The sequence below is a fragment of the Ptychodera flava genome, chromosome 4 (assembly GCF_041260155.1).
Source record: "Ptychodera flava strain L36383 chromosome 4, AS_Pfla_20210202, whole genome shotgun sequence".
In the NCBI taxonomy this organism is placed as follows: Eukaryota; Metazoa; Hemichordata; class Enteropneusta; family Ptychoderidae; genus Ptychodera; species Ptychodera flava.
In genome coordinates, this window is record NC_091931.1 from 19,830,259 (window position 1) to 19,858,250 (window position 27,992).

The 27,992-nt window shown below is 36.8% G+C and overlaps 2 protein-coding genes across 4 annotated transcripts in view; one reads left to right on the top strand and one right to left on the bottom strand.

Moving 5' to 3' along the window:
* LOC139131122 (tripartite motif-containing protein 55-like) overlaps positions 1-6,799 on the top strand; it is a 55,803-nt gene extending 49,004 nt beyond the window's left edge. For all 3 annotated transcript variants that reach the window (XM_070697071.1, XM_070697073.1, XM_070697072.1), the window contains one exon: positions 103-6,799. In XM_070697071.1, coding sequence (XP_070553172.1) covers positions 103-511 — 409 coding nt within the window. In that variant the 3' untranslated portion in view covers positions 512-6,799. The remainder of the gene's footprint in view (positions 1-102) is intronic.
* Positions 6,800-10,826: 4,027 nt separating this feature from the next.
* Positions 10,827-27,975, bottom strand: LOC139131120 (UDP-N-acetylglucosamine--peptide N-acetylglucosaminyltransferase 110 kDa subunit-like). The gene is made up of 21 exons (XM_070697068.1): positions 27,383-27,975; positions 26,978-27,128; positions 25,511-25,754; positions 25,143-25,211; positions 22,372-22,488; positions 21,325-21,404; positions 21,071-21,160; positions 20,161-20,266; positions 19,616-19,756; positions 18,324-18,578; positions 18,051-18,152; positions 17,641-17,820; positions 16,787-16,945; positions 16,425-16,514; positions 16,042-16,167; positions 15,534-15,815; positions 15,105-15,269; positions 14,145-14,297; positions 13,173-13,425; positions 12,652-12,775; positions 10,827-12,025 (listed from the first exon to the last, which is right to left on the bottom strand). The coding sequence occupies exons 1-21, from the start codon at positions 27,405-27,407 to the stop codon at positions 11,875-11,877; spliced, it is 3,063 nt and encodes a 1,020-aa protein (XP_070553169.1). The 5' UTR covers positions 27,408-27,975; the 3' UTR covers positions 10,827-11,874.
* Positions 27,976-27,992: the final 17 nt, after the last annotated feature.

Below are 27,992 nucleotides of genomic sequence, written 5' to 3' on the forward strand. Positions count from 1 at the left end.
ATCTCTATCAGAGATTTTTAATACCTTCAAAGAAATCTGTATTTGCTGCGATTTTAATTTTCAATTTATAATCAGACCTTTTATCATTTCTCTTCATTTCAGGTGTAGTCTTGAAAACGAAAACATCACATGTTCTGTTCTGAACTGCTCTAACTCAGCCAAGGCTTGGCTGAAATGTCGCAACTGTTCCCGAGCTTTCTGCTTTGCCTGTGCCAAAACCACTGTAAGTGCCCGCCGATGCTACAAGCGCCCTCGTGGGCACAGCTTTGTGAGGATTTGTGAGGGACCCACCAAGGATGAGCAGTTGTCCAGCCCAGGTGGTGCTAAGGCTATATCCAGTGGACATGCCTACTCGCTGAGGTCCAGGCTTCATACAGCCCCAATGGTGCTCCGCTGTGAAAACACTGCAGAAAAGACGTGGAAATGTTCAAGGTGTGGTTACTTCAACATGATAACTGCCAACAAGAAAAGTGATTTCTGCAGCAAGTGTAGATCACAAAGAACCCTCTGAAAGGCAATGTTTTATAACTTTGTCAACTTGGTTGTTTAACAGTCTGGCTAGAATCTTTTTTACCACCCGTGATTCTCATATTTATTCAGAAACACTTTCATTGAAGAGTACTAGTTGTGATACATGTTTCGCATTCACACATCTAATTCTATAGACACAATGTCCATTTATGTATCTTGTAGTCAGAGTAACTTGACTTGCCCAGCTGTGGTGATTACTTGGTTGCTCTACTACCACACAAGTCGCTATGTGTGTAACTAGCTAGGCGTGAAATACCAGAGAATGGTCTACTGACCATCAATATTGTATTGATATGAAATATTTATGAAATGTGATGATGTCATGACCAGGTCAAAAAGCAACAGCATCACAATGGTGATATATCCTATACTGTGAATTTGTCAGTTAACCCTCCCTACCTTTCTCATGGGCATACTTCACTAGATTTATTCAGTGTGGGTCATAGAATAGACAACAGTGGATGTTGTTTACACCATAGTTGTACCATCGATGTGTTCTGCACATTTTCATAAATGTTCCTAAATAATTAGGGGAGAGAGTTCCATCAGGCCCCTACCCCACCCCAAATTTCTTTTCTTAGGTAGGATATACAACACTTTAAATATACTAACCCTTAAACTAACCCTAACCCTTATCATAAACCTCTCCAAACTCCAAAAGTTGTATTTGATGTGCTTCTTCCAATGAAAGTCTACAATTAAAGTGATTACCAGGTATGGGGGCCTGAAGGAGCTCTTGCCCAATCGGGGACATCTGTGCAGGTCAGACCAGGTTTTGACTTTTTTATTGTGTTCATAGAAAATGAACATCTTGCACATATGCAGTCACATATCTGAGAACCTCAGCTGGGGGACCAGGCTAGAAGTTATGAAACTACCATTCATGTTAGGCAGCAGTGCCAATTTAGAAGTTGTCTAGCTATGCCTCTCCGTCCTATACAAGTAGCATATTTGTATCAATATAGCCGACATATGGGCAGGTCAGGCAGGCATCTTTTTCGGAGTTATATACCTGTCCAGATATCTAGTTGTTACTGGGTGTTTTCCAGGAATTTCCTACACTTACTGATTCATTGAAAAGAAATCATAGAGTACACTGAAACATTTGCACAAGATTAGGTGTTTGTTTTATGTGTGGTGGTATTTAAATATAAAAGTTCCTGAAGCAATTGTTTTCGAAAATTTGCTTGCCTATGGTCACATTTAGTTTTTCTATGGGAATTCATGCAGTTCAACCCACCTTGACCTAGTCTGACAATGAGTACAGTCCTGCATACATATCAGTGTGACAAAATAATAATCAAAACATTATAATGGTAATTGTGTGGCATTTCTATCTCTTGCAGGTTTAATATTGTCACTATTTATAGTCACTAAACTATTAATTTTCTGAGAAAGTTTTTCCTTCATAGGACACTTTCACCTCAGTTTAATAGGTGCCCAAATAGGTGCAACCCTCAGCTGGTGATTGAAGCTAGATTCCTATCAAAGATATTCAGTCAAAGGGTGAAAACACTAACTACAAGGAAAATAATTTAGCCACACTTTTGTCAGATGTTAAATGGTTGCTTGGACATCATAACACACACCTGTGTAGCATGGCAGCTTGATATGTGTGTGTTCAGCATAACAAAAGACTTGTGTGCCAGCTACAATTGTACCATTGTGTCCAACTTGTTGTCAAACAATGACTTTTGGTAATACTTTTGTTATAAGTCTGAACTTAAAATTGTCTGTGGATACTCTTGATCTCAAATTAACAATTTCTGTATTGAAAGACCTAGTCTTGACCATTTAATAATGTTGAAATCATCCACACAAGTAGAACACTGTCAGTTAGTTGAATTTATAAAGAATATTTGCATGTTATTCTATTTTTGTACGTTATTTGTCATTTTTTGTACATTGCTTTTGAAGTGTTTTAGATGTACTTCCAGTTATCAAAATCATGAAATATAAAGCTAATATTCATGTGCAATAATTGCTTCACACAAGGCCATGTAACATGGTCCAGACTCTGAAAAAAGTAAGTTACACATTGATGTAGTTCCAGCAATGTTGCTAGAATAGTCAGTAAGCTGCAATGCAATTTGAGTTTTTATAAGAGGCCCTATTGTGTTATGGCCAAGGATGGAAAAATTTAAGAATAGCGTATGCATGTACATCTTGAAGTAGACGTTGATGATATTGAGGGCGCCCTCTAGTGGGGAAAATTATTTAAAGGCCATACTGCAAGTGAAAGTTTGTAGTCTTGGTGTTGTGCCATATTTGAAAAAAATATTTACATTGTTTAATACTGCCAGCCAGAGTCATGGAGATGTCTTGTGTTTGTTAGTAACTGTCTTGAATTTGTGAAAATGTTTGTGAGCTTTTTTGCAAGAAAATTTGCAATGCCAGAGCAATAGAGACTTAAAAAGTACTATAACACTAAAATCTACATATTTATAGTGATATAACTCTGACAGCTTTTTGTCAATAGCATTTGCAAGTCACTTTACAGTAAGGTAAAATTGTTGTTTTTCAAAGTTATAGTTGAAATGTACAATATTCTTCGTGCACATGTTGTGGAGTTGCTTTTCTGCTAATAAAGCATACCAAATATAATTCAGATTTAATTACTTCCTACACATCTGACAACACACAGCAAATATCAAATGGTGTATTCACAAATACATGCGGTAACTGTTGAAACATATCTGGTCCAGAAACGAATGTTAATAATGATTAGAACAGATACAGATTTCTACTTGCAGGTTTCAGTTCTTCATATCTGATGTTTACGATCAGTGCGTCAGTGTCATATGTACCCGGTTTTACAAAAGTATCACACTGACATCAGTCAGTTCATTCTGCTGGAACATTCACCTGTGAATTGTTTCTGATGTCTGAATCTAATAGCCATGCCATAATTGACATTAAGTGTAACTGTGACAAGGTTGTTAGTCCTTTAGCCCTTTAAATATATAGCTGATCTATTTTTCATCATGAATTTATTGTATGTTATTTTACAGCAAAGATTGTCATGTCTGTTGCAAATTAAAATAACAGACAAGACTGGTATCATGCTCAGTGGTGTCACAGTTTGACATTATCCTTGGGTATATTTCTATTCACGTACCGTGTAACATTGTTGCCTAGGGCAATCGGATTATTACGACGGGGTAATTTGATCCAATATACTGCACATTCCCCAAAACAGCATCACAATTGAACTAATACGCACATGTAGATCAGTTCTTTTATTTTTGATGCATGCAGTTTTTCTTGTGTTTGTATTTTGAAATTAATGCAGTTGGCCTGTTTTTTTCCTTTTCTGTTTGAAATTCATCACATTGCTGTAGTTTGTTCTGAATCCCCCCACTGTTTACATATACATGTTTAGATGATAAATGAGATCACAGCTGTGATCAGTTTGAGATCCATCGTCATGGAAATGACAGAAATGCAGTGTTCTGTTTTCCCAACACCATTCGATGTGCAGCCTGAGCATGAGCATGGAGCAGTGTTCCCCTAATGTAGACCACACAATCTTCAAATAATTTTCTCTGTGATTTGCTTTGCTAGCATTTGACTTTCATCAAACAGAGTTTGCTTACATAGTCTTAGACGAAACATTTTCATTTTTCCAAAATGTACAAACTTGTCATCACTGCCCCATAGTCCTTCAGTTCACAGATGTTTATGCATTAATGAAAAAATTGGTGACACGCTTAAGTTTATAAGGGATGACAATTCTTACTGGCAATAGGCATTTTGATTGTCAAATTTTAAAATATTAACACCATGATGATGATGATTTTATGTGCAGTATATTGTTCTTTGGCTTGAACAAAATTTTATGAAATCTGTTAAACATATCCAGTGCTACGTAAATCTCACGATACAGCTGTTGTATTACATGCAATTGAATGCACCACACTGATGTGAGACAGCGGGATATCATGAGATGTTGACTATACCCTTGAGATACCACCCTAATTAAACTTGAGCATTCATTTGCTCTCACTACAAATGTTTTATGTTATACTACAGCTGCCTCAGGATCGTTGCAATTTAATTTATTGTCACCAAAATTGAATCCATTTTATTAAGAAAGTTGTGTTCATATTTTTAATGGATAGGTATTCATTGCATAGAATACATATCTATATACGGCCTGTGCAGTACTGAAATTGTGATGTACACCGGTCACTGACATTGAATACCGAGACAATAGAACCATTTTGTTCAGTTTGGTATTTGTGTTGTCACACACTTCTCAAAATACCCTGTTTCAAATTTAGGTATTTTAGCAATTTTTGCATCGCAATGGACATTTCTTTAATTTCCCTTTGCTCCAGTACTTGAAGCCTGCATCAGATATTGTCTGATGGAGTGAAACAAGAACATTGATAGAAGGTATTAGCTGGTAGCTGGGTCATTGTAAGCTTTGGAAATCAGACTTATCCTGGTCGATGTCAGGTGCAATATATATGTCCAATAAGTGGATTTTGAGTTGAAATATGACACAGTGATTTGGTTCTTGAGCATTGATTTGATATCAAATATAGTGACACAGTTTTATAGCTGGGACGTTTTTTCCAACACCAGAATTTGTACATGGCAAGACAGCAGGATACATCATGATGAGCTATGTAAGGATTCAACATCCGAAAGATCATTCTGTTAGGTGTCAGTGGTGGGTCAATAGGCTATTGTCCTGAACTGAGTCACCGTGGGGTTATAAACTCACTGCATGCACAGGTGATTCCCCTTCCAATAAAAATGTTACTTTCACAGCTGCACCATTGTGATGTTGCTATATTTATAATTAAAGGGATGCTAAAAAACAGATCATTGACACAGCCGTGGAAGTTTTGGATGACTTCACTTTAGTTGCATTACTTGCTATCATCTACGGTTTTCTGTTTGAAGGTAGAATTGAGCACTTACACTCCTAGACCAGCACATGTCAAAGAGATACTTTCGAAAGTGTTTGAAGAGAACTGAAACTTACACCAGATGTGTTTCAACTGATTATAAAATTACCATGATCAAAAGTACTCAACACAAAAAACCTATTGTTCAAATTAGCACAAGTGTAATATGTTTTTTACCAACTTTGTACTAAAAATTACTAACCTTTTTCTATGTGTATTTATAGTATGTCATATTTGTTTTAGACCAATACTATGTTAGTTGATGTTATCTACTGTTATTCTCATTATTACTAAGGCATTACTACACCAACTGCTAATAGTTTCTAGCAGGAGGAAATGAGTTTAGTGACTTTACCGGTACTCGCAACAGTAGAAAAAGATGTGTTACTTTAACAAGTGCTAGTTACTTAACAATGTTTGTTTGCCATATAGAAATATTTGTTTGCCATATAGCTGCAGACTTGAATTGTCACAGTTTGGTAAAGTCTCTTGTGTATATTAAGTTGTGTTCACTGCCAGCATTGAAATATATATTTATGAAATATATTTTATTATACTGTGCACTGTTTTCAAGCGTATACAGCAAGCTTTTTGTATTTTCTGACTGTGATGACTGAATCTGAGTGCATGTGAATAACTGTCTAAAACTCCACCAAATGTAACTTTTGGTATATTTTCCTGTATATTTGTTCTTCTGTAAAACATGGTTTCTTGTTGTGGTGCCAAGATCAAGTTTGACATGCCTAATGTTCAGCTTCGCAATGACAATACAGCTTGTATGCGAGCAGTGACCAATTGTTATCACTGACAGCTGAATTTGAGATTTTGACAATGCAAACATTGCAAAGAATATACAATGCATGTGCTTGCAGGGTCTGTTCTTTAAGTTTTACTTTCAAGAGAACAATTGAAAATATTTTTTGTTTAAACAAAAGCAGGGAAAATATCACAAGTCACAGCCGTTTTGCCTTTGTAGATCTGTTTTAGTCATTTGAAATGCATGCACATGCACACACAGGTTTTGTTGGAAATTCTTTTCGATTAATGTGGACAATAAATTTGTCAATAATAACACGTCCAATACATGTTTTGGCAATGCCAGTTGATGTGTTTTCACTGTGAAGAGGACAATAGGAAAGTATTTGGTTTTTTGTGAAAACAAAATCAAGGAAATATTATCAAAAGTTACATCCACTCTTATGGAGCTATTTTGGTTATTCAACACACACACACACACACACACATGCACACACAAGTTGTGTAAGAAATTCTTGTGCACACATAACCATTCACCTTTAGTGTTCCATGTCAATGTTCCTTGTCACAACAATAAAATGGTTTTCATAGTTTGCTGATCTTTGAGGTGTTTTTGTTTCTCCGTGCATGGATCAAATTTGCTCCAAGTTTTGGTGAGGATGAGATGGTTATAAGTTGTCTCTGATGTTTGTGATGGAGTATGGATGTGAGTTTATAATTGTGTTTCCAATTGGAATGGAATGTGGACTAACTTCTAACATTGTGTATGGGATTACTAGATGTGTTGGAGAGTGTATGTGTGCTTTATAGTAATGGGTGGGATGTGGCCTCGCAATCACCATATGCTTGTTAGAGCAATGGTCTGGCAGAATCAATCTCCAACGGTGCCTTTCCAATGCAATTGCTTGAGACAGGTAAAAAACAAGACATATTCAATAATCTAAGACTGCAAAGTAAAAGAAAGAACATGCATCCAAAGATTAGTAAAGGTTTTTGTTTCAAAAGATGATCAAAGGTTTGTTATTAAACAACAATACAATGGCTAAGAGAAAACCTTGGAATTTCCCCTCTGCCTTTGTTTTCATACAAATATAATTGAAAGTGATGATTTTAACCATAAGAGAATTCTTGAATAAATCGGGGCCTTTGTTTTCATACAATTAACATTGAAAGTGGTAATTACTGGTAACCATTAGAGAATTCTTGAATAAATTGGGGCCTTTGTTTTCGTCAAAATCATGGTCTAAACCTGGTTCTCACCCTCAAATAATAATTCATGTGTTTACTCCTGATGGTGCAGCTAGGTTAGGCTCATTCATTTTGGGCAATCAGCACCAGGAATGGAATGTGCTATTTTTCTGAAAGAAATTTGCAAACTTCTCTGCCAATAGAGTATCAACAGAACATGAAGGTTGCCAAGAGAAGACCAAGTGATAAAATATGACATTGTGCACTCGAAGTACAGAAAAAAGGGTAGCATGTTTTGTTGATTGTCATAGACTTTCTTTATGGAACAACGTGTCTCGGAGACAAATTTTATAAAATATTTCTGGTCTTCCTATTGTTTGGTGCTCATTCTGGAGTAAATGACCTTTCCAACTTCTTATTTTTGTGAACATTGGAAAAATTCAATTTTTCCTCATAGAGTTAACACAGGTATGGTGGACGTATTGAATTCCAAATATCAGTAAATCTCAGGTAATTTGTTCTCTAGTACCAAAGTCTTCTAGGTGACCTCTAAATAATATTCTTGAGTTTGGCAATGGGTTGATGTTTCCTTGAGGAAAGTTAAAGCAAAAGGCCTGATGCTACCATAAGGTAGTATACTCCTCAGGGACAGATATTCAGACTATTTTTACAATTCAATAATCTAAGATCTGCAAAGTAAAAGAAAGAACATGCATCAAAGATGGATACAAATTGAATCTGATTTGACAATGTAGATTAAAGGGGCCCAGTGATTTAACCCATCCTTTATACATATGATAATATACCACTTTCACATAGGAAACCATCTATATTATAATTTGTAATGTGGGCTTCAGAATTCAAAAGTTTTGGTGAATTCCTCCCACACATTTTCTGGTCTGCAGGTATTTAGTATGGATTTGTGATTTAGATTCTCCACATCTTTCAACAACTGTATTCAAGTTTAATTGAGGATTCCTGTACACATATTTTCAAATAGTCTTTTAGGAGTTAGAGTTACCTTAAACTGCCTCCATGTAGGACACTTGCTGTTACCTTTATAATTGAAAATTAAAAAAAATTAGTCACTTGGTTTAGGAAATTTTGTCTGTGTCAGTCACTCTTAAGACTGCACATTTCTGAGGTAGTTTTATTTTTATTAGTAAAGGTTTATGTTTCAAATGATGATCAAGGTTTGTTATTAAACAACAATTGAGTGTTCAATACAGTGGCTAAGAGAAAACCTTGGAATTTCCCCTCTGCCTTTGTTTTCATACAAATATAATTGAAAGTGATGATTTTAACCATAAGAGAATTCTTGAATAAATCGGGGCCTAAATTTGTTTTCATACAATTAGCTTTGAAAGTGGTAATTACAGGTAACCATTAGAGGATTCTTGAATAAATTGGAGCCTTTGTTTTCATACAATTAACATTGAAAGTGATTATTCTAATCATAAAAAGAATTCTTAAATGAACAAGTGTCTTTGTTTTCATAGAAATAGCACTGAAAGTGATAATAATACTACCATAAAAGAATTATTGAATACATTTTGGTCTTTGTTGACTATTGAGACCATTTCTCTGGCATTACTTCAAAATATGATTTTGTAGGTATGGCCATCATGTATAATCACCTACAGTACAGAAAAAAGGGTAGCATCTTTTGTTGATCGTCATAGACTTTCTTTATGGAACAACGTGTCTCCGAGACAAATTTTATAAAACATTTCTGGTCTTCCTATTGTATGGTGCTCATTCTGGAGTAAATGACCTTTCCAACTTCTTATTTTTTTTGTGAACATTGGAAAAATTCAATTTTTCCTCATAGAGTTAACACAGGTATGGTGGGCGTATTGAATTCCAAATATCAGTAAATTTTAGGTAATTTGTTCTCTAGTACCAAAGTCTTCTGGGCGAGCCCTAAATAATATTCTTGACTTTGACAATGGGTTGACGTTTCCTTGAGGAAAGTTAAAGCAAAAGGCCTGTGCTACCATAAGGTAGTATGCTCCTTGGGGACAGATATTCAGACATTTTTTTACAATTCTTTCCCAATCTACCTCTTGTGGGCCTCATTTTAAAGCTCTTGGGCTAGAAAATATTTTCTTTCTGGAAAATCTTATGTTTTTTCCCATAGAGTTGACAGAGGGATGGTGGCCATTTTGAATCACAAAGATCAATAATGCAAGGTAATGTCTCTAGTCCCAAACTTCGCACAGTGACATGTGATTTTTTCTTTCTTTATTCGGTGAGTGTAAGGTTGAAAGTTCGCTTAAGGTTTCAAGACAAGAAATTGACCTTTTTTAAGCTAACAATTCTGTGGTGATTAATTAGCTCAGAACCCCCGTAAATTATATATTTTCGGAAAGCCTAGATATAGGGAACATTTTGGTTACCTTAGTGTCACCATTGTTCACATAACTATCATCTGACAGGTAATTTGCATAACCTTTCAAAAATCGGTTTTCCTCATATTTTGTTTAAATACTTTGAGATATTAGGCTGAAATTTGTGCGCGTGCAAGCTGTCCTTACGATCTTTCAAAGTGTCTCAGAATTTTTTTAAACCTTTTAACACAAGTTTTATGCCAGAAAAACTTCCAGAGCGGTGAATTTAATCCTAATTGATTTCTTTATATTGTGCTCCAAAAAACTAAGCAAGATATAAAAAGCCTGAGACAAACTTTGGAAGAGCTTTGTGACAGCTTGCATTCCAGAAAGTGTGAGTCAGATATTTAGAAGAATTGAGCCAAAACAGGGGAAACCGATTTGTGAAAGGTTATGCAAATTACCTGTCACGTGATAGTTATGTAAACAATGGTGACACTCGGGTAACTAACCAAAATGTTCCCCTATATCTAGGCTTTCAGAATGTACAATTTAAGGGGGGTTCTGAGCTTATTTATTTACCACCAGAGAATTGTTAGATTAAAAAGGTCAATTTCTTGTCTTGGAACCTTAAGGAAAGTTTGAACAAAAGTTTCTTTCATTTGTGAGGTGCATACTACCTTGATACAGTTACAGTAATCACAAGTATAGAGAGATACCAAACTGAACACATGCAAAACTCTGCTATCAAATTCAACCAATGTTAGCATGCTTGTAGTTTCTTCTTTTATGCTCCTGGGTTGATTTTCACAAATATCAACACGACATATCAGACTAGGACACAGGGTGCCAATCATTCGGTCTCCTTCACAACCCTTACAGTGTTGGTTGTGTCTTTGCACAGGCAGAATTTCTGACTGCATCAAGTGGGTATAATCAACAGTTATAACAGGCCAGCCGTGTAACTTCATATATGGAGTAGGGATGTACTCATCTGCTCCTTGCCCTTGCCCATAAAAATATGTTTATGGTAAGTTGTCCACCATAATTCCTTCAATAATCTGCCAATGTTTCGGCAAAAGAAAACCACACACACAAATAGTTGCACTGTACAGGTATTTTTATATTGTAATTGGTATTTTGATAAAGGTAACATGATATGGAACTTCAAAATTCAGCACAAAAAAAAACTGACATTACTTGCTGTGTAACCATAAATAATTTACATAAATTTGTCAGCAATCTTTTAAATTGAAACGACACTTTCAGAGTCAATTCCCATTCTGCAAACACGGCCATCTCTCAAACAAATCCTTCCAAATTTGGTCTTCACACTCTTTGCACTACCCTGTTCACACATCAGCTGAAGCATTATATCACTGTAAACCCCCCTGAAAATCCTAAAAAACATCCTGTTGACGTGTTGGGAGCTGTCCAGTCATTCTCTTAACATGTACATCCAATGAACTCAGACTTCAGGGCAGTGTATTTCATTATTTAGACAGCAAGAAAATGTGCACATACCTATGCAGTCTCAAACGTTAGGATCAATCAATCTATAGCGCCCCCCCTCTCTATAAGTCATTAAAATATATTCGAATTCTAAAATGAACTCCACTACATGATTTTAAAGAATAAATTCCATCATGTGCATATTGCTTGTTATGTTGATGCTCATTTTCCTATACTAGTCATGCTCACAGTCTCAATGTACATAGCACCATTAGGTTCATAACCTACACTGGCATTATAGCATCAACAAATAATTTCTTTTAAAATACCCCTGGATCTCGCAAACTGTCACACAGATAGTGCATACTCTTTTGTTCATGACTGTCTACACTTGATTAATTGGCAAATATCCCTGGGGCAAAAAAAAAAATTCTGGACTTTGCCAAAGTGACATAGCTTGGCTGCAAAGCGAATTAAAACATTTACAAACTGAGAATTTTCACAAGAGAAATGATTACTGTAGAATAGTCATGGTTCTTTTCACAGACACTTTAGGAAATGCCCACAACATATCTAAGGCATCTACCGGCACAGCTGTACTGTTCTGGTTTGGTGTAAACACTAGTCTACTGTCCACAATCTAAGGGCTGTCGTAAACCTATTAATATCTTCTTTATGATGACAAACTGTTGGCTTTTTCAGTTGACTACGTGATCTGGTGGAAGTCCTCTTTCGTATCTGTTCCACATTTTCCTGAAAAGGTCTTCTAAGTCAGTCGCATACTGTTTGCAGTCAAAGAGGGGACTTGTTGTTCTGGCTTTCCAGACCTGTGCTCGAATTAACCGCAAACTGTGTGGAAAAAAAAAAAGATGTTTGAGATGGCATTCAGATAACAAGTTCCCAATTAGTTTTAGAGGACTAATAATAGCTGATGTTAAGGTAAAATGTGTCTGAAGGACAGATGGTCAGATTCTCAAACTTTTACAACATTCTTTCGCCTACCACTGGATGGGAGTGGAGGGCTCATTTTGAAGCTTATGGAGCAAACAAAATTTTAACTGGCTTAGATTTGTGAAAATGGGGAATTTAATTTTCTCCAATAGCACAGAAATATTGGCAATCTTCAATTTAAACTATTACAAATAGGATAATGTTTCTCTAGTACCAAAACTTGCACGGTGACCTTGATTTTTATTCTTGATTTCGAAAGAGAATGGTTGAAATTTTCCCCCTGACAAAAATTTGAGCAAAAGTTTACATCTTTTAATTTTGAGATATGAACTACCTAAAAGAAACATTAGTTTTACATACTCATAAATTCAACATCATGTAAAAGAGGTACACATGGTATTTTGGTGGAATAATCAACCAATGGTACGTTGTGATAAATCTGTTTTCCCTGATTCAAATCAGTAGTGTGACCACAAAACATTCTGGCAGCTGATGAGAAAACATGTATTGATAACAACACTCACTAGTTTCTGTCACATCCAAGTCTCACTGCAATATCTTCATAATCTTGTCTGGTTTTTGCAACCAATTCGGGACATCCCAGGGCATGAAGCTGTGATGCAGCAACCCTTGATGCCAATGTTTCACCTGTGAAGTAACGAAATGAGATTTTAACATCCACTCTAGACCTGGATTAAACGCTCACAACAAAATATGAAGTCCTACACTTTTTACCAGACACTTGCACAAAGATTACTCACAGTAACAACACAGGCAGCAAAAGTTGAAAAGTGTTATAACAACACAGGCAGCAGAAAGTTGAAAAATGTTAGTCACACTTTCTCATTCCATTTCTTTTATTATCTCAGAAAGATGAATTTGGGAGCAGCTCTGAACAGTTTCAGTGGGGGAAAGGTTTCACTGGGAAACCTCTTTGCTCAACACATATGTGTTCACCGTATCTAATTCTTTTTGTTGCTTTTTTCCTTCTTCAATATCATGTACCTGGGGAACAAAATGAATCTATGCTGTGTAAAATGTATACCTGGAAGTGTAACCATTGGTGTGCCTGCCCAGAGAACATCCATACCAGTTGTATGACCATTACAGAGAGGGGTATCTAGACACACATCGGCTAGCTGACCTCTCCTCACATGCTCCTCTTTGGGTGCAACCGGTGAAAAGATAATACGACCTGGGGCTAACCCCATTTCTTGTGCTGTCTGTTGGATGTTGGATTCACCAACTGCTGGGAACTTCAGAAGCCAAAGCATCGCATCGGGAACCCTCTTCAAGATCTGCAATGGACAGGGTATTGCTTGTCATTCCTATGAAGTTTAACTGGTAGTTGACACATAGGGCATTGCCAAACAGCCAATTAACTGACACAATATAACTTACATCATTGGAAGATCTTTGGGCTGGGCTGGGCTGTACAAAGTGTCTCAAATTGGTTATTGTTTAGTAGTCTCAAATTGGTTAATTTCTGACACTTCTTTCTCAGACAAATGTGAAGTTTTCACAAAGTAGTACATCATCTTTTAACAAATGATGCTACATCTTGGGAGCCACTGTTGGTTGGCCAAAGATCTGTTCCAAATCTGTTCTCATACCGTCTACATATGTATGGTCACTATTTTCTGATTACATATTAGTATTGCTATTGGTTAGCATTTGCTTTCATAAGTTAGCATATTTTGTAAGTTACAAATACTCTCATACAAGAACATCAAATACAGGCAAACTGTGAACAATGCCTGATACTGTGACTGCACTTGATGTCAAATTGCCACTTGGTAATTTAGTTACAATTATCTTAAAGTGCATTAATCCAGCAAATCATAAATGGATTAATGTCAAAGGTTTAAGAGAGTTCCATTGTTACCGTATATATACAATATTGTCAGAAAACCTTTGATCTGCTTTGTTTGCATTTAAGCTTTTTCAAGTGCAGAATAAATGAACACAATGGATGAAAGTTAGCCTTGATGCAAAAGGGATATATATGTTCACTTACCGCTACCCACATTTGAAGCGTGGCTGGATCAATTTTGTACAGCTGATTAAAGTTACAATACACCACAGCATTTTCTGGCAAACCATACTGCATCCTTGTTGTCACGATAATTTGTTTTGGAACTTCTTCCCCAGTAGCCGCTTTGTTGTTTACCTGGAAAATGACACATAATTTGCTTCAATGGTGGAAAATAGTTAACACTGTGGCAAGTTGTCTCTCATACACCATCTCTAAATCTCCCTCTCTCCTCCTTTCCCTTTTAGCCTTTTCCAGCTAAACAGTATCACTTCCCCTTCTGCAAAGTCAGTAAAAAGCAGTATTGAGAAATGACCCATATGTATTTTCCACCCACTTGGCTTGGTTTGTAATGGCAGCTTTAGTTGGTAAACATCATGTTTACAGTATCTCTGTTTTAGAGGCCTTCCAATGTTCAATATTTTGTTAAAAGGCACCCTTGGGGACATGTTGTGCTTGGCTAGTTTTAACGAGTTTCCTAATTTTAACTTGACCTGATGGTGAAATATGAACTTGGCAGGATAAGGGCTAAAGGTAAACTGTAAGCTATGTACGTATTTTTGAAGTCATTTGCATTTTTGGAATTTGAGATCCAGAAAAGCATACACACAAGACTGAATTTAATGCTCAGTATAGCTGGCTATAATGTTAAAAGTTTCACATCTATGATCACTGTCTTGAGGACTACTGTCAAAGATTGAACGCCGTATACAACAGCATTATGGTATTTTTTTCAAAGGTCACATGTATGATGGTACATCTAGTTCATGGTAATCACATTTTCATTGTTGCGATACCAGACAATTCTGTTTCAACAGGTAATTGATTTCTCTCGTCATATGCAGTACACAAGTTACAGCTTGTTACATGTACAATATTTTCTCCCTCAAGCCAGAGATCAAAATGGTGTGACTGGAGAACTGATCAGGAAATTAAATCACTTACTTGGTTGGTTGCAAGACCGTTTTGTACAACTAAACCTTCCACTGTTGTCTGGATTTGGCCTTCTTTGACCATTGTGTGAACAGCAGTTGTAACTGGTAAATCTAATATTGGCGTTCCTGTGTGCTCATCTTTTGGTAAAACACCATTTGTCTCTACATGCTGCTCCTGTATTGTGAACAAAAAACGCAGATTTGTTATTCTAACTTGATTTGACTGTAATTACATGTAAAGTTCTAAAGCCTATATGTTTCCTATAGTTGGTATTATCGTATTCCTGCCCTCACGGGCCACAAAAAATGCAATGTCACTCCAGCTACAAGACCCCTGTAAATACTGGTGTTGTCAATCACTGTAATACCACATTTGGATTTAACTCTAGTTGACAAATCACTTGCTTCCTTTACTCAGTGATGAAAAACTGGAACTTACATCTGTACTCTTCTCAACAACTTTTTGTACGATGGGTTCAAGGTCCACACCATTCACGATGGAAACTGTGTCCGCTTTCTTGCCTTCTACACTTTCAATTATAACCCTTTCCTTCAGGTGGGGAAACATCTGTGCATGATCTCCAATGAAAAATGTATTTGGCATGTAACCTAGCTTTTCTGAGTACTGTTCTCGGAGTTCAAATGGAGAAGTGTTTTTGTCTGTGATTATGTAGTCCATGAAAGGTGCCCCACTGGTTCCAGGGTAGCCGAGCCACATCACCTGAAATGTTTAACAAGAATGGTAAGGTCTTAATTGGATACATGATAGAAATGAAGTTCTTCGATCATAATGACAAAAATTCTGACAGCAGACATAAAAGATTCCATCACGTATAAAACTGTAGTTGATGTGCTATACTGCATTATAGGAAAACTTGAGTCTGATGAACGAGACCCTATGCTCTGAGAGACAGTGATAACTATTGATGAGGGGGTGGGGCTCTCACCTGAATTGGAGCTGGCCGGAGTGCAAAAATCTCATTCCTTGCCCCCTTGGTGTAACCATTCATGTTGATCAAGATATGGACTCCATCAGCACTGATGCGATCAGCTGCTTTGCCGTTACACAGGATCTGAAAACATTAATTCATAAACAAGAGTACATATTACATGACCTATGTTGTGAAAGGTCATAGGATCCTATCTGTAGTATCTGTATACTACAGGCAATGCCGTATTTTGCATATTTACAAGAACATGTTTATCAGTTATGGCTTCATGTGAAACTAGCGCGCATCTACATACATAGCTATGTATCGACTCAGTCAGTCCATAGATCAACAGGAAAGCATTATCATAGAACTTGAACAAACAGAGTAAAGTTTTTTACCTGTGAAAGGTCTACAAAATGTTCTGCACCTTTTGCTATTTTACTTCTGAACGTCGTGTTATCATCTGCACTGAGGGCGTAACAAAATATCTGTAAAACAATATGTAACATGTCATTGGTAACCATCTCAGAAGTCTGGGACTTGACAAAATCGATGTCACATAGAAACGTTTGTTTATGCATAATCATACTCTTGAAAGATGATTGATTCTTGAAATGAAAGAGCATATTTCACGTTGATGAAAACCAACTGCACGACTAGACAGTATACATATAAAATGGATTTTTGAAAAGGAAACCTCAAAGAATCTTAAAAGGTGAAAAAATCAATGAAAAACTCTGGAAAATCACATATACTCTACCTCAACATTCTCCCTATTGTGCATTTCTGGGATACTCTGCATGAGATGAGACGTTGGGTGGTTACCAAAGTCTGAGCTCACATAGCCCACCCTCAGACGCCCTCTGCTAGCTGTTAGGTCTTTGGGATGTGGATATGGAGGTTTGTGGAGGACATTTATCTGCAAAATGGAAGTATGTTGTACAATATACTGTTCAAATATCAGGAATATTTACTCACTGCAATTATTATTTATGAGTCGTTCAAATATCAGGAATATTTACTCCCTGAATATTTACTCCCTGGCCCAGTGGTTAGGGTAACGGACTCATTGTCAGAGGATGGTGAGTTCGAGACCCGGTTCAAGATCCGGTAGGTCCAGAGTAACGGACTCACTGTCGGAGGATGGTGAGTTCGAGACTCCAGCGCGGTGTTGTGCCCTTGAGCAAGGCACTTTACTCCTCAGTGCTCCATTGGGGGTTAGTGGGTTATTACCTCACCCTGTAATTGGGCTAACGCCTGTTGGATGATGGACTGAACAAAAAATTTGAACGGACCTCGGTACAAGCAAAACCATGTGCTCAAACGCATATAGAAATAAGTGTATTTCCATGCGGGTTTTCTTGTACTGTCATAATGTGATCTTTTGGCATACTGAGTCTGTAGAACACTGCGTGTTCTCTTTATTCCAGAATAGAACCATTAACATGTAATCTACAATTGGTCTTCAAAGAGAATAGTGAGTACAAATAAACTTGTTACATCAATACATGACAAGAGAGAGCTTCAGTTGCCCTGTCACTCATGACATCATCTTCATTGGTAAGAACATTTGTTATGAATCCTACCAATACTCATCCAAAAATGTTCCCTTACCTTTTCAAGGCACAGATTACCATGCCTTGCAGCTATAGCTTTGCGGAACACATGTGATAGAGGGTACAGCATACTATGATGTGGATGTACTGACGGTAGCCGATTCTTCTCTAATTGATCTGCTACGATGGACACTAATTTTTTCATTCGTGTTTCATAGTCTGTCCAGTCACAAACAATCTATTAACATTTAAAATATGACATAAAAAAGTTAGCAAAGCGATTCAGGAAAATGATCTATCAATCACAAATTGGAAAGGGCACATAACAGAAGTGCAGCTTTGGAACAATATAAATGAAATACGGATAAAAAGAAAGCCATGGTAATTCTGAATTGGTACCTCACACATGTCAGCAAAGATAAATAAGGAATTACCACTGTAACAGAGGACAAACAAAACATTAATTACCTGTAAGCAATGTGCTAGGTTGCAGTAAGCATCTGGGAATTCTGGTTTCAATTTAAGTGCTGTCTTGTATGATGTAATGGCTTCTGGGATATTACCCGAATCCTGCATTCAAGAGAAAATAAATTGAAACTTAAAAGAATAGAAAGTTTTCATATCTGTTTAAACGACCTTTGGAAAAATCTAACCCTTGAAAGCAGAGAGATCTTGCTGGAGAAAGCATTCTAAATGTAAGCACAGGGGCCAGTCAATGGGTTTTCTCAACTTGATACAAACCTTATGGATGGATGCCAGGTTGCTATGAGCATCAGCAAAAGCAGGATTAATTTGTATAGCTCTGGTGTAACACTGCAGTGCGCCTTGGATGTCTTGCATTTCTTTCAAAGTGTTGCCCATGTTAGAGTAGGCATCAGCAAAGGTGGGAGAGATCCTGATTGCTTCTTTATAATGCATCAGGGCTTCCTGTAACTTTCCTTGTTGCTGTAAAACGCTGGCTAAATTTGAGTGTGCTGCTGCAAATTCTGGGAAAACCTGCAGAAAAGAGAAAAGGATGAAAGTGAATACCTGTGCATGACAAAAAAAACCCCAAAAATAAAACATGAAAAAGACGCGTTATCAGAACTGAAAACACATAAAACATCTGCAGTTATAAAGAATAACATATTGATCAAGACTTACAGACTTTAGAAGCTAACATAATGCAATCATCATCATAGTGTAAACAATGCTGTCAATCCACCAATAATCTTTTTTCGAAAACAGCCTGCATGTTACTTACACTGGGGCTAACTGAACAAATACCGTTCAAAAGCAAAATCTGAACATTAGGCACAGAAACAGCTACAGACATTGCATGCCAAATGAGACAAAGAAAACATAATTCTTAAAATTATAGAGTACCACGAATAACATACATCATTACTGCAGTGCTGCCTGTAGGAGAAAAGTGATCCCATGGCAAAGATTTTCTCCTGAATACTATGGGATTGCTGAAGGCATCACTGTGCGATTGCATTTAGAAGCATCAGAACCAAGATTTTTCCATAAAGCGTTTTATTATTTTACTTCCTTTCCAGGTCCCTGCCAATCAGAGCCTCTCTACACTAATGAGTTACTATGGTTACATACCACTACAATGAAAGGTCACCACAAAGGCTGAGCATTAACTGGTTCTAAAATGTGCAATAATCAACACCGTGATTAATGGACTTATATGCCATATAATGAAGATACAAAATGTCTCCCACGCAATCACTCTTGCTTTTTAATAAAAATAACTTACACACAGCAAACAGACTGCCAATCCTGAAATCCATCATGTGTAATAATACTGTTATAATCTGTATAAGCTATTTACCTACTTCAATGTTCATATTACCATGATGTGAATTCTCAGTGAGGTAAAGACTGGAATCCAACACATATATATCACATATAAACCAGCAATTGAGTTAAAACTTAGATTTGCAATGCCATAATAGACAGTGCTAATAGATTCCATCTTACTGCGATTAAATTTTTGCTGAAACCAAAATAGCCGATTGTAAACAAAAGACTTCTTTCCTTACCTCTAATGCTTTACAATATAACCTAACAGCCTCTTCTGAATTGCCTTGCTCTCTTTTGATATTGGCTAAATTATTCAAAGAGTCAGCGTGAGTCGGACATAGCCTAAGTGCTGTATTGTAACATTCTTCAGCTTCAGGTACCTAAGGGGACAAATCAGGACACAGATATGATTTTACGGGCTGTAATCAAGACTCTTGAGTACACATACATCATCAATATATTGAAATTTGCTACTTGTTTTACGATGATAAAGTGACTTGCAATTTCTTCTTATGTATGGATAATTGACATACATGAATTGTAAAATTATACCTGTTAAAAAAATTGTATGAAATATTTATTAACAATAAAAAGTATGAGGCACACAATGTCAGGCACATAATTGTATCACTTCCTATCTAATAGCTCTTCTCAAGGCAAACATGATGACATTACATTCCAACTACAGGTGACACATAGATTTATTTCAAATCACAAGTTTTCAATTACATTTCAGGAGGGATAAACATTGAAACAAGTAAACAACCACTATCTATTTACTCACCTTTCCTTGCTCCTTGAGAGCATTTGCCAGATTACAGTAAGCATCAGGAAAATGAGGCTGGAGTTCTATGGCACGTCGGTAAGTATCTATAGCCAGGTCTATTAATCTGTGATTTACAACAGTAATAATTATGTTCAGGATGTTTCTGAGACATACTAATGGTCAAAGCAGGCATTTAAGTTTAACAATGTCATGTCAAAGTAAACTTTGCTGTGAATTGATTGTAAAGTAGCCTACTTAAATCTTGAATCATATACTGTGCCAATATAGTTAAGTGTTTCCACATGAAAAACACATTTTGAGGCACTCTTAAGGGTAGTTTTCAGTTTGAAATAGACATGTGTAGACACCACACTACTATTAGAAATTAATTCTTCCCATCACATTAGGTAATAGGTTAAACGTGGAATTCGGATGGACCAAGATACAAACAACTCACATGCGCTAACGTGCACAGAAATGTGTGTATTTCTATGCGTGTATCTACGCATGGGCTCCTTCGTACCACCATCAAATGATACTTTTGGTGCACAGAGTCTATAGAACACAACATGTCCTTTCCCCCCAGACTAGTCCATTCCATCCTCCATGACCTGTTCAGAACACGTACCTGATATTCAGACTATTTTTTCTAAGTAACAATTCTTGAATAGCCTTCCAAGCAGTGACAATTCCACTCACTAGTTTGGCAAAAAAACTTTTTACTGGCAAAATCTAAAAAATTCATCATAAATTTCACAGCTGAGAGAGGCAGACCTTGCTTTCAAGGACTAACTTTACAGTGATAAGTGTCGGTCACCTACTCTCAGTCTTTATGAAGACTACCTAAAATATCTATCACCTCAAAAGTGTGATTTCCTGTCACCTGTTTCAGCTGTCAATGAAGAATTTTTTTGAGTGCTTGACTTACCCCTGTTCGTAGTAAACACAAGCAAGATTTCCATGAACAACGGCATGATCTGCACTAAGCTGCAATGCTCGAAGATATGACGCAACAGCTCTGTTGAGATAAATGGAGCAGCAATTATGGCGTGACATGAACAAAAGTGAGAAGATGTAGAATGTTTGGCATTACAGAAATCTACACCTCAGGAAACTTTATTTTGTCAATAACAACGTAGTATAGGCAAAACATGTCCACTTTATGAAGAAAGTGAAACTTACCTGTCAAAAATGCGGGCTTCTTTCAGGACATTTCCAAGATTTATGTACGCATCTAAGAAGTTTGGGTCCAGCTGTACAGCCTGAGAGATGGAAAACATCATTATGAGTTCATGTGGCATGAGATAACACATTGACATACAGACGACAGATAAGCAAGCATACACAGAGATCAATATGAATGCAATCGTTTTCACTTCTCACTGAAAAACTGCAAAAGCCACCATGTTCTCAAGTTTGAGAAAGTTGGTGGTTTCACACTACTTCATCTTGGCATTTTACCTCAATAGCCATTGGACTGCAATGGATTTGCTTTGGAAAAATGGAAAATAAGTGTCCATGTAACACTACATTATCCAAATATTCATGTACAATAGTAAGCAGTTTCTTTCCATCATTAATTGATTTTATCACAATCACTGTCACTTTTTTTGGCAGATTAGACAAAGATTCACTGCTTATGTTTTCCCTTTTAGTGGTGTCCTTTCATCATGAAAATAGTACACAATCTTGTTACATGAACTGTAGAAATGTCACCTTGGTACAGAACAGTTACTAGAGTGAAATGCGTCATACATGAGGACATGAAGTGAGAAGTAGAATATCATCATGGGTAAACATTTGTTGCTCATTTTTGACAATGTGAAAGTGATAGCTAATGATATGTGTTGCAGGGCAAACATGCCATTTACATATATATTTTTTTACACGATATTTTCCTATGGGCTGAAAACTTAACATATTATTTCACTTACAGTAAAAGATAACTGTGAATGAGAATAATGTAATACAAAATTTGCAAAGCAGATTGATAGATATCTTAGCAACAGCTATTGACAGACAAATGCTCTTGTGCACACTCATAACTTTTTGATATAATACAAGTTTCTTGTGGTATATTACAGTTCATGGTTTATAATATCCTGTCTATATAAAAAGTTTTAAGACGTGACCGAGAACACAAAAAAAGATATACTAACAATAGCACAGATTTCAGATTTGGGATAGCACACTTTTTGAGGACAGTTTGGGCATCTTATTTGAACTCACCTTTTCAAAATGATGAATAGCCAGCCATATTTCTCCTTGGGCATTGAACACACATCCAAGATTACTCCACGCCACGGCAAAGTTTGGCTGTGTTTCTATGGCTTTCAGGTAACAGGCCTTTTGATTTGGATAATGCATGCAACAAAAGATATGCCAAAGGAGAGTACAGATAGAGAGAAGATAGACAAGAGGAAAGGATTTGGAAGATAAAAAATAAATTAGAAACTAGCAGTGATGCATGTCTAAAGACAGTTCAAGACTGTCTCATTTTTTCTAAGTTACCTAACCTATACCACACATCAAATGGAGTAGTCAAAATCAATTTGCGCTGCAGTATGCAAAGTTTGAAGAGCCAGCTTGAATTTGAATATTCTACTGCCGAGAATTCATTGGTTTAGCTGTTTATTTTGTCCCTTCATAAACACACAGGCTCTTCAAAGCTTTCAGTGCACGCAAAGCGCCAACTACATCGCGCCTGCCACAGCATGCTGCTCTCCAATGCCCTTTCAGCTAGCTTATGCATCTTGAGTCTTCTAATTTCATCCAACATGTACGATTATGTCTGAAATACAATTTTCCAGAGTTTAGTAAAACACATGTATTCTTCTTCATGGACTCCTAAAAGAAAAGAAAATTTGAATGACTTCAAGATCACATGAACCAACATCAGGGCAATTACTTAGAGATGTCTGCAAGCTGTTTTCCTAAACGAGGGCTCTCAACATAGAACATTTCATAGGAATGTCAAGTGTGTAATTCTTTAATCAGCGGTAGATCTCAAAAATGTATCAACTTAAATGAATGTTTCAAGCATACCTTCATTTAGAAAAAGCAATATGACATTCCAATGAAGCTTCTCTGAATGAAAGCACCCACTTAGGGGCATCGCTGCGTTCATTCCCTGCTTTTCGCAATAGCGCTCATCGCGCATATCAATATACATCATAGCCTGAATTTGGCTATTCCATTTGACCTGTATATGAAATGATGTTTGCATTCTCCAAAGAGAATTCAAAATGAAAAATGCAGTTTTCTCAGTAGAGCTCTGAAATTCTAAGTATCAATGCAACCGTGGCGTATACATTTCTTCATTATTCTTTAGCCATCTCAAGAATGAAGATGCTTTGAATATATTAAAAATTTTGGCATTTCAAATCAAATTAACAGATAATCAAATTTAGAATTGACAGAAGACAAGACTAGTTACAGTACAAACGTGGACAGCTTCATGTAAACCCACCAACCGGGCACCATGTCCATGCTGTGTTGACTCCTAAAATGGACCTCTAACAGCCTTGCATAGGGCTCCCAGCGTTAGGCTGCAAGCAGTATTCATCATGGGACCATTGTCACCTTTAGTGGCATGATAGCACAAAATAGATAGTTCAAGGATAAAAATATCATTAGTGTTCCTGGATAACGGAATATTGAAAGGAAAAAAAAAACACAACGTACAAACATACAGTCAGAGTTACACTTGTAAATATGCCTTTGTTACAAACATGCGTTTGATATGTGGGTTAGTTGTCAAAGTAAAATTTTGGAAGATATTTCTAGTTCTGTAAAATTGTATTTTTTGTGGCTGTATCACAAGTGTTCAGACTGTAAAATCCTACTCTCAATGAAATGACACTGCATTTGTCTTTCCGCAACATAGTTCTCTATATAGTCAATAACTTAGACATTTTTGTGCAGTTTTGTTGTCTGCATACAAGGCAGGCTTTCTCTGAGAGCTCATTGATTATTGAGGGACTTGGCAACACAGGGTATCCTTGAGTCGGTGTTCTCTGCAATGAAAAGGAAAGCTATTTTGCATAGACCGAGAGGCAGTTAATCACCAGTACGCACCTTGTCACAGAGTCTTGTAGACTTCATTCAAAGTCTCAGTGATGTAGACACTGATTCGAGAAATGTATTCACTGATACTGAAAGAGTTGCTTTTCTAAGTTTATGAATTTCATTGAATTTCTCTCACTGAGTTTGGTGATAAAAGTCTATAAGACTTGGCAACAATGTCGCAGCGAGCACGAATGGGCCAAATCCCTTCACCACATACAAATGTCATGAATTGACCTGGCCCATTCCCTCTTAAAATCACAGATTTATGCTTCCACAGCCCTTTGAGGCCAGTGTTCCGATTGTACAAAACTCGCGCACAAATTGAACAGCAAAAGTGATGGACTGTTCACGCGACCGCGAATTTTCCGAAAAAATTTAGCGCTCAGAGCCCTAGACCAGCCTTTGGCTTTACAATAGATTAAATATTCAATGAGTTCCCTGGATAAAAAGACTGCCTTGTTTTATGCAAACTTTAATATACATCAAGAAATTCTATGAAGTGACCGATTCAATTTTTTCAGAATATTGCAGAGACCTATGTTGCTGAGACCTATCTACAAATACATGATGAAAAAAGAAACCCCAAAAGGAGTTAGGACAATTTCTATACCACCATATACGAAAGAAGAGAAATGTGGATATCAGCTACAAAAGAGAAGAAACAATGTTTCAGTTCTAAAAGATTACTTTCCTCAAATTCAAACACAGAACAGAATATGCCAGGATTTTTAGTCTTTTTCATTGTTATTTTGGAAGCAGACAATCTAGATGTACAGTTTTTGGATGCAAAATAAGTTCTAGAGGTATACAAGGCGAGACGCTACATTTTGAGATAGATAAGACAAGTACAGAGGAATACAGCTCATTGAACTCCTTTCAGGGTCAAATTACAGTTTTCTAATATAAATACTGTCACAGACTATTCTTATTACCTTTGCCTCATCTAGCCTTCCAAGTGCTTTGAGAAGATTACCAAGATCACTCCGAACACAGTATAGATCCTGTAAAAAAAGAAATGATTTGATATTTTGAGAGAGAAATAATGGTGAGACAACTTTGCAAACCTTGCAATTATTTGATGTTTTCTGATTCCTCAAAAGACGTACTATTCTTGAATTTTTGTATGTATTTATTTACAAACATATTAGTATCTACCTTGATGTACTTGGAAAGGTAACAATCAATGTTATGGTAAAATTTAAACCTACAAATGGGTCTTGACATGTGCATTTGCATGATGACCTCTCTTAGATTGATACCAAAATTGCACAGGGTGCTTTGCACTACACAATTTACTCACAGGATTATATTGTAAAGCTGAACAGTATGCTTGGACAGCACCTTCCATATCACCAGCTGTAACTAGGGCTGCTGCAAGATTGATGTATCCATCTATGAAGTCTGGTTTCAGTCTTACTGCATGTCTGTAGTTTTCTAATGCTTCTTGTAATTGACCCCTTTCTTTGAACACATTACCAAGGTTTGAATATGCCTCAGCAAGCATTGGGTTCTGTTTTATGGCTAATGTACTGAAGTGGGCAGACCTGTAATGGAATGATTGTACAAATGGCTCAGTGATGTATTTTGATTTTTGTAGTAAGACAATTGCGGTATATATGATGGTTCGTTTATCCTTCAGTAGGTAAAACTTATAATTGAATGAAGTAAAAATATGCAACAGAGGACGTCCTTCACTGAAGGAAGTATGATTGACAGTATTTCTGATCAGAGCAGAAAGATCAACATATTTTCACACATTTCTGGTGAAGCTTATATTCTTGTCACACAAAGATCCTTATTGCCATTTGGGCTTGCCACTGCTTTCTGAACTAACTGCGGACGAGTAACAATGGGCAACCAATAAGACAAAAAGCAAATCTGGAGGATTGCTCCATGTTGAGAAATGTAAAGTATTCAACAAAATGCCACTGGAATAGTAATCTAGGCAATGTGATCACTTTGACACAACACCGCCACTATTTGATGTTAATCATTAAACATTTTAAATTAAAATATGGCCATTAGTCCGAGATGTCACTTGACCCCCTTCACATACACCAGTTAGTCTATATTCATTATGAAAAAGGACCATGAAGAAACATAAAAATATTAATGGATATATTACACTCTAACAGCAAATCTACAAAAGCTATTCAATTGAGAGGTAAACCACTGTTACAGCCAAGAGCAAAAATAATGAAAGGAACTACTTTGTTTCCTTCAACATGTTCACATGGATGGCAATCATTTCAATAATCTGTGAATACATTATGTTAAAACAGGATGCACTCGGGTGACCGAGCAAACGAGACCATAGAGAAACACTTTACGGAAAACCTGACTGAAACTTATCTGGTAATTTTACTTTGCAAACAAATGATCTACGCCAAAGTTAAACGAGGACTGCCGATGCAGTACAATACTACAAATTTGGCATGGTGAGATGGCTTGCCGCGGAGGCCATTGAAACCTTATCAAGGATGAATATGAACAACGAATATTACCTTTAGCGTACCGAAGTATCTCATCTTGTAAAGTATCACCGGACAAAAGGTTTTATTTTGAGGACACTCTCCAAATTTTTGACCTTCACTGGCCCAGGTTCATACAAATTGTGCGCCTATAGCAATCAGCATTATTATAACACTAACAGTAAAATGGCTTCCACTCCTTATGTTATTAGGGACTGTCAAGGTCCTCTCGTGATACACTTTTTCCGTTTAAAATGACCTTCTTGCAAAAAGTAACTTAAATAAGAGCTACTTACTTGTCAAGTCTTCTACACTGAAAGTGAATTGAGCTTAGAAGCAGGAGCACGCTTGTATTTTCAGGTTCCTGTCTCCAAAGTTGCATACAATGGCGTTCGGCATTCTCATAGTCACCGGCCTGGTATTCTCTGTGTGCCAACTCGGCCAAACCTAAACAACGGGCGGATAAACCTCAAATTTTTCTCGAAGGTAATGCGCTTTATGAAAAAATGACAAACCCAAGCTTCATATCGAGAGAATATATGACCATATTCTTCGGTCAGTTTTCAGTGATCGGCATTGATAATTTTAACAAAGGCCGAGTACAGACAATGCGTCCCTGCATTATTCTGTCAGCAACCTTTGAGTCCTTGCCTTCGATATACAACGTAAACAGCTGAACATACTTTACATTGACTACTCACCGGTTGTATCCGTCATAGTAGGCATAAATTCAGGTAGAAAGGTAACGGATTCCGAGCAAAATTTCGCTTTTTGAGATTATCTTTCGCAGTCCACGACTACGCCATATGCTAACGTTAAAGATGTCGTCGCAACCTGTTTACAGCTTTATTGATATTCAAAATCAATGCGCACAAGCGAATAACAAGGAAGAGTTTCTCCAAAATAAACGGACCAATTGAGAAGATTGTTACTATATTCTACATTTCTATAATATTGTTTTGCTCCTTATTATAAACATGTAAAATGTTAAGATTTGTGACCGAAAAGAAGTTTTCGTTCATCCGAAAACCGCGGAGAGATTACTCTTTTCGGATTGGGTAAATAGGTTGTCCTTGAGCAGAGCACAGTTCCCTACATTTGCACGAGCAGTACCGAAGAGGCCCTACAGATCGTTTTGATGGTTGAGTCCGGGAGTCAAGTTTAACCACATTTTTACATCAGTTCATATTCTATATTTTTTTAAGCATTATTTTCTATGAAAGTTTGATCTCATGATCTATAGAATGTGAACACGGACGTACACGGCGCACACAAAGCTGATGTTTGGTTATATGCAAATTTTATAGATGT

Bases quoted from the DNA above. Each gene is read 5' to 3' on its own strand.
- LOC139131120 (XM_070697068.1), bottom strand. From the start codon at position 27,407: ATGCCTACTATGACGGATACAACCG. The intron at 16,946-17,640 runs GTAAGGGAACAT...TCCATTTTGCAG, and splicing joins GTAATCTGTGCCTTGAAAAG to ATAAATGTCCTCCACAAACC. The intron at 13,426-14,144 runs GTAAGTGAACAT...TGTCCATTGCAG, and splicing joins CGCTTCAAATGTGGGTAGCG to ATCTTGAAGAGGGTTCCCGA.